Genomic DNA, 9,846 nt, shown 5'->3' with positions numbered 1-9,846 from the left:
TATATATATCTATATATATATAGATATATATATATAGATAGATAGATAAAAAAATCTAACTATCTATAAATATCATTGTATGATGATTCTATTGTGTTCTCAACAATAGGAAAGTGTTCAATAAATATATGTTTGAGCTCATTTTTGTAAAATACTAAAACCTGATGAGTGTTTGGTTCGAGTAACTATAGGTCCATCAGCCACCACTCGAGTGTCCCCACCAAATCTTATTACAAAATTACACCCTTGGTCTGAGCTACTTAGTAACAATAATCTACTTATTAAATAGATTAATGGTGTTTTGTAGCAATTGCTATCGGATCTATTCTGACCCAAAGTGCAGCAGTGACCAGCTCTGAATGATGGCTTCATAGCAGACTCCCTTCCTTGTGCTGCCTACCGCAGTATCGCATCGTACCAAATTGTTTTCAACCTGGTAAGCTCCCAGTATACCATAGAAACCTACTTAACAGCAAAGCACTGTTTGCTTTTCCTCATCTGGATGGTTGTCTGTTTTCTTTTCTCTCAATGTTGTTCATGGAATGCCATTCATCAATGGCAATAATAATAACAAAATCTATAACCCTCATTTAAATATTTTTTTAGAAAAATGCATAGAACCTCACTCTTCTTCTGTAATTATCAATAGAGCCTTATCAATGGACTTAAAAGATACCAACAAATAAAATCAACAAAATATTTTTTTAAAACATTTTCCTAGAACACTGGACACAAGGAAATTTGCTTCTGCTTATATTGTTTTGTAAGTTATCTTTACATTTACACAAAAGTATTTATTTTGTTATTTATTTAAAGCGAGGTTTCATTAAATGTTACAATTGCATGCCGTACCCCATACGTCGCATTGATTACGTCACCAAAACGAGCTCTTGCGCACTAGTTTAGCGCGGATTTTAAAACAGCAGCCTCCTGTTTACACCGTTTTTATGTCGATGTGGGTGAAGTACTTTGATGCGGGGAAATGGTTGTTTTTTAACTGCGGTAGGGTTTCTGTTATGAAGATAATGACGTCATCAAAGAGCTCCAAACTGTTTGTGAGGTTAGCTTTCGGTTACCTCAGTTAACGGAGCGTCCCTGACTCTGAACTGTTTGCTCCAAAATAAGTGTTCTGTATTTTAGCAGTGCAAAGTACTAATTATAAACAAATTTGTGATACTTCGTCAGTTGGGATGAGTAGCCTTTCTTTTTAGTGAAACACATCGAGGTAAACGAGCTAACATGAGCTAACGGTTATTAAGCTAACTGTCAGGGATGGAGAGCGCCTCTTCTTCGTTGGTAGCTCAGGACTCTTTCCTTCAGAGGACGTTGGGGCGATTATCTTCCACTCAGAGCCTGAAACTCTCCGCTGAGGAAGCGGATCCCGTTGCTATCGTGGCCCTTCGGCGGTATCTGTCCGAACCCACCGACGGTCAGAACCAGGAGCAGCAGTTGGACAGCTACGATGTGACGATCACTGACCGAGTCTGGAGAGCCAAATGCTTCCTCCATCCCAGTTTGAACCAGTTGGTGAACAGAAACGCCCTGAGGACTGGGAGTGACATCAGCATCAGGCAGTGCTCCTTTGTTTACAATGAGAGGAGATTGGGTCATGGATTTATTTGTGTGGAGAAGGTGGAATGCATCGCAGAACCGTCCGCGGTTCTGCCCCGCATCTCAGACGTCAGCTCGCTCCCCCTGCTGGTCAAACAGGGTATGGAGCGGAGCGCGGACCTGCAGGGGGACACGCCCCTCCAGGTGAGCCGGAAACACTACCTGCCCCTCTGGAACAACGACGATCCGGAGGGGGACATGTGGAGCCCGGCTCAGGCTGCGGCAGAACCGGTGCTGGACGGTGAGTTCTGACCCAGAACTGGACCTCCTTAAAAAAAAAAAACTAAGAAGAATTTATGAAAAGAAAGTTGTTTTTATTCCCTTTAAACGTTCTGGAACTTTAAAGTAATCAAAACTATTTTAGATTTCTCACATTTATATAATTTACATTTAGATCATTTTAACTATATCTAAATATGTTTATTTTAAATTATTTTAATTAATTTAAACCCAAAAAATCATCTAAACTAGCAATGATAAACTATATATAGCCTATGCACCTTCTTCTCCTTTGACTATTTGAGCTGATGTAAGGAGTAAATTTCTCCACTGTAAGATCAAGTCAATCAATCAATCAACTTTACCAGATCACATCATTTTATTGTTTCTGTTGTATTGGAACAAAATAAAAACATCTGAGCGTGAGAAATTAGAGAAGTTTAAAACACATTATCGGGGCTGAAACATTTAATCAAATTAATCGATTATAAACTTGGTCACCGAGTGAAAAAAAGAATTAATATTAAGTTTATACCTCTAAAACATGACGTTTGCTTTCTAAACAACTGACCCAGAGCAGAAATCAAACCAAAACTAAATAAAAAATATAAACATTTTGTATTAAAGAAAATTTCTCAGTGTTTTGGTTTCATAATCTACTATTTTAAATGTAGAGTAAATTAGGGCTGGGTTATTTATTCTTTTTTGCAATAAAATCCTAATTTAACAAAACATAATTTCCAAATGGCAGATGCAATCAATTTTACTTGCATTATATACTTTACAAGAGTATGACACTAAATGTCTCACTCCAGCCCTTTGGGACGCAGTAAAATGCTTAAAGCAGGTTTTTCCTCACACAGAAGGCTAGATCCATGCATGCAGCAGTTTTAAAAACGTTTTCATGTAAAAGCTACAGTAAAATCTGCAATTGATTCCATGCAAGCAAGCTTTCAAAAACAGAAAGCCTCGGCTGAAACTTCTACAAGCTTGAAATAAATAAAAATTAAATCGCAATATTGGTTCAAATTCATCACAATATAGATTTTTGGGGAAAACTGTTAGCTCTAGAGTAAATAGTAATTGTTGTAGTTCAAGCACTTGTTTATTGAGGTTTGTTGATTTAATTAAAGCATCTCTTTTTAGATGAATACATTTAGTTCAAATGAATCCTCAGATTATTTGATTTGTAAAATATTTGCAGCTCTGTAAATTTGGTTAAAAAACATAAATAATGCAAAATGATTTCTGCTTTTATATATAAAAATTGGACCTGCTGATTCCAGTTATGAACCGCTATAAATAATTTTTACAAAAACTCCCTCCCCCACCCGTTGCTGAACCCTGGCGATCCGCTGCATAGAGGCCATGGTGTCATTGTTTGCCTGATTACATGTTTAAAAGTGAATTTTTATCTGAGCTCTGTCCTTCCTTAGGATGTTTTGATTAAAGAAAATCCTGATGGTTCTAATATCCGTCTTTCAGTGTCCAAGGTGGCTCTTCTTAGCACTCTGGAGTCGTCCTTCAGAGGCTCTTGGAAACCTCTTCCTATCCTGGTGAAGATAATCCACAAATCCAGGCTGAGGTATTATGGGAAGTTTGGGCAGAGGATTGATTACCCCTACCAGGTGAGCTCTATTGTTTAAATAAGGCTTTTATTTCCTCATCAATTGTGAAAAGGAGCTCTAATTCAGCCATAAGTCATTGATTTAAAAATCAAACCCAAAAGAAACGGAAAAAAAAAAAACTGATCAAGAAATCAAACAAAGATTCATACATCCAGAAAGAGTTATGTCAGCGAGTCTTAAATAAATCAATAAGTATAAATAAAAGGGAATCGGAACAGCTTTAATATTTGACATAAACTTCATAGTTTTCAGATTGGGACTGAGTTCATTGAGTCCTTTTGGTTTTTATCCAAAGTCTGCTTCTTTTAGACTCAGCAGCTCATTGATAACCAAACTCTGCTCCTCCTGCTGGTCCTGATGTTCTCTGCTCATTCTGCTCCTCAGGCTTACTTCGAAGTGGCCGATCAGAGCGGCTGCATGTCTCTGGTGCTGTGGAACGAGCTCTGTCTGGAGTTCTACCAGAGGATGACGGTGGGCTCCGTGCTCTACCTGCAGAACTACAGCCTGAAGCAGAGCTATTCCAACAGGTCCCGCCCCCAGATGGACCACCACAGGCTGAGAAACTTCTCCTCCGTGGGTACGGGCTCTGCAGCGTCACAGAATCAGTCTGTCTTTTCTTCAGGTATTGGATCAGAATCTTTTTCTCTCCTTTAAACGTTTTTTTACCTCCCAGAAATCTGTCTGAACCTTCGTAACCCCGCGGCCGTCATCACCGTGGTCTCCCAGAAGGCCGTCCCACCGCAGTGGGGGCTGCCGGAGGCGGCCTACAGGTTCACCAGCAGGTCGCTTTTTACCGACACCTCAATCCCCCGGTTTGGAGTGATAGTCGTTCTCAACGGTTCCTGGTTTCTCATGGTCTTTACAGGTCAGAACTGGACAGGCTCCCTGCTGGTGCTGCTTGTGATGTCATCGGTTTGGTCACGTTCGTTGGTCGCGTTGAAAGAGTCAGAAGTAAAGGAAACAAAGGTGAGAGATCATCTCTTTTCGTCGTCACAGCTAAAGTTTCGGGTCTTCATGGTTCTGATGTCCACATTTTAGGTCCAGAACGGTTCTGGACGTACCGCTGGGTCCACGCTGTGGACGGAACATCCAATCAGCCTTTCATCCTGGAGCTCTTTTCCTCATCCCAACCTGAAATCTTCAACCAGATCTGTCCAAGTGAGTCGTCCTGTCGTTCGTTTCCAAGGTTCCGAGGTTCACCTTCTGACCATAAACAACCACAGTGTCCTAGTCAAAGTCCAGACCTAAAAACTGAGTCCGTAATGAAATGAAGATGTATGTTTAGTTGGGTCAATGACTAAATGACCCGCCCTCCACCGTTTCCATAGTGACCTACCTGGTGTGCACCCAGGTGAGGCTCTGTCAGGTGGAGGACTCCCCGCCGTACCTCACCAGCAGCTGTGAGACAGAGATCTTCATCACAGGTGGGTGCAGCTGCAGCAGCGGTCCATTAACCCCCAACAGAACTGGACTGACCGGGGGGGGGGGGGGGCGGGGGTTCTGTGCGTCTGTACCAGGGTACCACAAAGGACGGCCATACCTGAGCGACCCCAGAGTGAAGAGCTTCATTCAGTGGACCAAAACCCTGAAGGACAACATGATCCTCCAGAAAAGCGCCGTCGGGGGCCACTACTGCTACCCACCCCCCCCTCAGAGATTCGTCCAATCAGCAGCGGACTCTCCAGGTTCTTGTTCTGGTTTAACGTTTAACAGGTTCTGTCTGCAGACTCTGGGTTCTATCTTTGCTTTAACTTCCAGGACAAATTCCTTTGATTGCTGCGTCTGACCTGAAGAGGGAGCTAGAGAGCCTGCAGTACAGGGAGCATAAGACGGTGGCCCTTCAGGGCCAGATCGCAGCAGTCCACCACCTAGAGACGACCTGCCGGGCCCCACCGGTACCAGACTTTAGTCCCACCGCCTGTTTTATCTCCACTGACAAACGGAGACATGAAAGCTTCTGGTTTGTCCAGGTTCCTGATGACCCGCCAGCGTCCCCCTCCACCGACCGGCGGCGGGCCGACCCGAAGAAAAGGAGGATTCAGTTCAGCTTTGGTTTTTATTCCTGTTTAATGTTTGTGAGCCAAGTTCTGACCAACAATCCTAAACATCTTTTCTTCCCTTAAACGACGCAGCAGTTTGACTGAAAGGTGATTAAACTCCAACTGTGAGGTTTTGATCCGTAGGATGAATGTTTGACCCGGTTCTGCTCGTCTGTCTCTGCTCGCCAGGCCGGAGCACCAAACCCCACCAGGAGAGAGGGAGGAGGAGGAGGAGGAGGAGGCTCGGGGTGAGTGGTCTCTCCTGTCCTTAGCTTCGCTGCTGCGTGTTTGCTGCTGTAACACATGTCCCCCCCGCTAGAACCAGCCCCCCTCTCCTGGGAGAGCAGCAGGTGGTCAGAGCAGCGAAGGCGACTTTCTGAGCATCTGAGTGAAGGCGGCGCCCACAAGAGCAGCGCCTCCCGCAGGTTCTCCTCCGACCAGAAGGACGGCCTCCTGCAGTGGTGCAACCTGCAGCCGAGCCGCTGGAGTCCAGAGGCCGCCGCCCCCCTGCCCCCCCAGCCCTGCCCGGGTCACCTCCAGCTCACCATACTGGGTAAAGCTCTGGTTCCTGCTGTGTTGGAACCATCAAACCGGGTCAGGTTCTGTTGGATAACCTGAACCAGGAACCAGTCTCATGCTTTTTTGCCTGTAATCCCGCTTCTGATCGAGCTGCTCTGGACTTTCTGTCAGGGATCAACCAGCAGATCGCCATAGACGCAGCGTTCCTCCCTGTGGTCTGCTCAGACGATCCGCGGGCCGTCGGCCTATGCCAGGATCCCCATGACAACTCCCTGCTGTCCTTCCTGTCGACGGGTCTCCTCTGCCCCCTCGGCGGTGCAACCAGGGGCCGAGGATTAACACTCCGTGAGTCAGGTAGCTACATCAGAACCGGACCGACCCGGCATCTCAGGCCTTTAGTGTTACAGTCTGGTTTCCTTCCTGCAGAGGAGATTCTGGCCACGGCCCTGGAGCTGGAGGACAAACACGTGGTGTGCGTTCTGGACCTGTGCCGGCTGGACGCCGATGAAGTGGAGGTCCTGGTCAACAAGGTGTACAGGGTGACGGACGCCACAGCGGACTAGGTGGACGCTCCTTCTGATAAACATTAATCATCCACAGATTCCTGACATTTAATTTAATGATTGAAGCTCTGGGATATTCAGAAGGTTCCGGTTTATTGTCAGGCGGAGGAACCAGGTGACAATAAAGAGACAGAAACCCTCTCTGACTGCAGGGAGGCTGCTTCTGTTTTATACAGGTGCTGGTCATAAAATTAGAATATCATGAAAAAGTAGATTGATTTCAGTAATTCCATTTAAAAAGTGAAACTTGTATATTATATTCATACATTACATACAAACTCATATATTTCAGATGTTTATTTTGTTTAATTTTGATGATTACAAATGACAACAAATGAAAATCTCAAATTCATCATATCAGAAAATTAGAATATTGTGAAAAGGTTCAAAATTGATGGCCCCTGGTGCCACACTCTAATCAGCTAATTAACTCAAACCACCTGCAAAAGCCTTTAAATGGTCTTTCAGTCTAGTTCTATAGGCTACACAATCATGGGGAAGACTGCTGACTTGACAGTTGTCCAAAAGACGACCATCGACACCTTGCACAAGGAGGGCAAGACACAAAAGGTCATCGCTAAAGAGGCTGGCTGTTCACAGAGCTCAGTGTCCAAGCACATTAATAGAGAGGCGAAGGGAAGGAAAAGATGTGGTCGAAAAAAGTGTACAAGCAAGAGAGATAACCGCACCCTGGAGAGGATTGTGAAACAAAACCCATTCAAAAATGTGGGGGAGATTCACAAAGAGTGGACTGCAGCTGGAGTGAGTGCTTCAAGAACCACCACACACAGACGTATGAAAGACATGGGTTTCTGCTGTCGCATTCCTTGTGTCAAGCCACTCTTGAACCACAGACAGCGTCAGAAGCGTCTTGCCTGGGCTAAAGAGAAACAGGACTGGACTGCTGGTGAGTGGTCCAAAGTCATGTTCTCTGATGAAAGTAAATTTTGCATTTCCTTTGGAAATCAAGGTCCCAGAGTCTGGAGGAAAAGAAGAGAGGCACTTCATCCACGTTGCTTGAAGTCCAGTGTAAAGTTTCCACAGTCAGTGATGGTTTGGGGTGCCATGTCATCTGCTGGTGTTGGTCCATTGTGTTTTCTGAGGTCCAGGGTCAACGCAGCCACATACCAGGAAGTTTTAGAGCACTTCATGCTTCCTGCAGCTGACCAACTTTTTGGAGATGCAGATTTCATTTTCCAACAGGACTTGGCACCTGCACACAGTGCCAAAGCTACCAGTACCTGGTTGAAGGACCATGGTATCCCTGTTCTTAATTGGCCAGCAAACTCTCCTGACCTTAACCCCATAGAAAATCTATGGGGTATTGTGAAGAAGAAGATGCAATACACCAGACCCAACAATTCAGAAGAGCTAAAAGCCACTATTAGAGCAACCTGGGCTATCATAACACCTGAGCAGTGCCACAGACTGATCGACTCCATGCCACGCCGCATTGCTGCAGTAATACAGGCCAAAGGAGGCCCAACTAAATACTGAGTGCTGTACATGCTCATACTTTTCATGTTCATACTTTTCAGTTGGCCAACATTTCTATAAATCCTTTGTTTTTATTGGTCTTCAGTAATATTCTAATTTTCTGGTATGATGAATTTGAGATTTTTATTTGTTGTCATTTGTAATCATCAAAATTAAACAAAATAAACATCTGAAATATATGAGTTTGTATGTAATGTATGAATATAATATACAAGTTTCACTTTTTAAATGGAATTACTGAAATCAATCTACTTTTTCATGATATTCTAATTTTATGACCAGCACCTGTACTTCCCATGAAAGTCAGGCGAACTGCATCGCTTCGGTGGGCGGAGTCTGCGGCGACATCAGTCTGGGTCTGCTTTGGATCGCGGTCCCACTGCACGGTGACAAACTGCCACCAGCAGAGTGCCCACCTCAACAACTAAACAACCCAGGGCATTATAATTCCACCACCATATTCCATCAGTTTCAACCTACAGAATCTTTTCTTTCAATGTTGGCAGAGATCAAATCCTTCAATGTAGGAAACAAAAAATAAATAAATAAAAGTACAGACAAAATTTCAACTCAAAAAAATAAATAAAAAACTTAATTCCCCTGAAACTTCTAAATTAAAATAGCTGGATGTTTCTCAAAGTCTGTGGAGAGAAAATAAAAAATGCAGATAAAATAGATAAAACTAAGCGATAAAAAAAAATCTGATTTGGTTCTAAAAGAAAATAGACATAATGATAAAGTCAGGGGTGGTTCTAGGCCTAATTAACCAGGGGGCCCAGGATAGGGGCACAGTAGAAAGTATTTATGAGGAGAGAAAGTCCAGATGTCAAGAAGCTACATAAGTAGTAACCGGACTCTGCAGCGGTCTTTCCATCCCATCTGAAACCTTTCAGACTTATAAACTCTGACAACAGGGTATAAACCAGTGGCCGCTGGCCAATACAGGGCGCTAGGCATAAAAAAAATATTTTAAAATATCTAAATATATTTTTTTAGCTTTCCAAGATAAATATTTAATCTTTAATGATGAGTAAAGCTGTTTTGTTAGTCGTAGTGAAAAATCCACCAGCTGCTACTGGTATAAAGGGTGTTTGGTCCTACTTCATGATGTCAGATGGGTTCTGTTTAACTGATCAGAGGATTCTTTGGATCTGGATGTAATCAGATCTATAGAAATAAGACCCCTGGGTTTCTGTTGGTGGTTTAATGTCGGGACGCCTTCCTGGTAGCCAGAGAAGCTAACGTAGCATAAGCACAGCAGTGTCTGACCTCTGAAGGTAACAGAACATACCCGCCTTTAACCGGTTCAAACCAGTGGTGACAATCGTTTGTGCAGAAAATATTTTTGTCGTTTCACCTTCAACCTTTAATAACTTAAAAATATGAAAAGACAAAAAAGGGTAAGAAGCTGAAAAATGATTAAAACTAAAGGAATGTTTCAGATTTTCTTTCAATTTCAAGACATTACTAAATGAAATAAAGTATTTAAAAAATTTAAAAGCTTTTTCAGTGAAAATATCACAATCTAAATGTACAAAAGAGGAAAACCAGAGAAAGTCAATCTTTTATAAAATTACTTTAATTTAAAAGTAATAACATACATATATATCATCTATTACACATATAAAATAAACAACTATGCATCCTAAAGTCCTTTTTCCACATTCTTCGATACAATATACAGTTTCTCTAGATGTTTGTTTCTGCACTGAAACGGCAGAGGTGACTAAACACCAGGCTGTTTGTTCGTTTCTCAGGATGTGATCCGAC

General features: G+C 42.9%; 1 protein-coding gene across 1 annotated transcript; it reads left to right on the top strand.

Moving 5' to 3' along the window:
• Positions 1–850: 850 nt before the first annotated feature.
• Positions 851–6,747, top strand: radx (RPA1 related single stranded DNA binding protein). Its single transcript, XM_038297252.1, has 13 exons — positions 851–1,852; positions 3,316–3,458; positions 3,843–4,035; positions 4,132–4,240; positions 4,324–4,424; positions 4,497–4,616; positions 4,787–4,882; positions 4,976–5,143; positions 5,217–5,570; positions 5,656–5,745; positions 5,817–6,050; positions 6,188–6,370; positions 6,443–6,747. Exons 1-13 carry the CDS (start codon positions 1,273–1,275, stop codon positions 6,577–6,579), a joined length of 2,508 nt encoding a protein of 835 aa, XP_038153180.1. The 5' UTR covers positions 851–1,272; the 3' UTR covers positions 6,580–6,747.
• The last annotated feature ends 3,099 nt before the right edge of the window (positions 6,748–9,846 follow it).

This window comes from Cyprinodon tularosa, unplaced genomic scaffold (assembly GCF_016077235.1).
Source record: "Cyprinodon tularosa strain WSP-4 unplaced genomic scaffold, ASM1607723v1 ctg110, whole genome shotgun sequence".
Lineage (NCBI taxonomy): Eukaryota > Metazoa > Chordata > Actinopteri > Cyprinodontiformes > Cyprinodontidae > Cyprinodon > Cyprinodon tularosa.
This window is presented reverse-complemented; position numbering and strand designations above follow the sequence as displayed.

Coding starts and splice junctions, on each gene's coding strand:
- radx (XM_038297252.1), top strand. CDS start 1,273: ATGGAGAGCGCCTCTTCTTCGTTGGTAGCTCAGGACTCTTTCCTTCAG. Junction 4,883..4,975: donor GACAGAGATCTTCATCACAG/GTGGGTGCAGCT, acceptor CGTCTGTACCAG/GGTACCACAAAGGACGGCCA. Junction 6,051..6,187: donor CCTCCAGCTCACCATACTGG/GTAAAGCTCTGG, acceptor ACTTTCTGTCAG/GGATCAACCAGCAGATCGCC.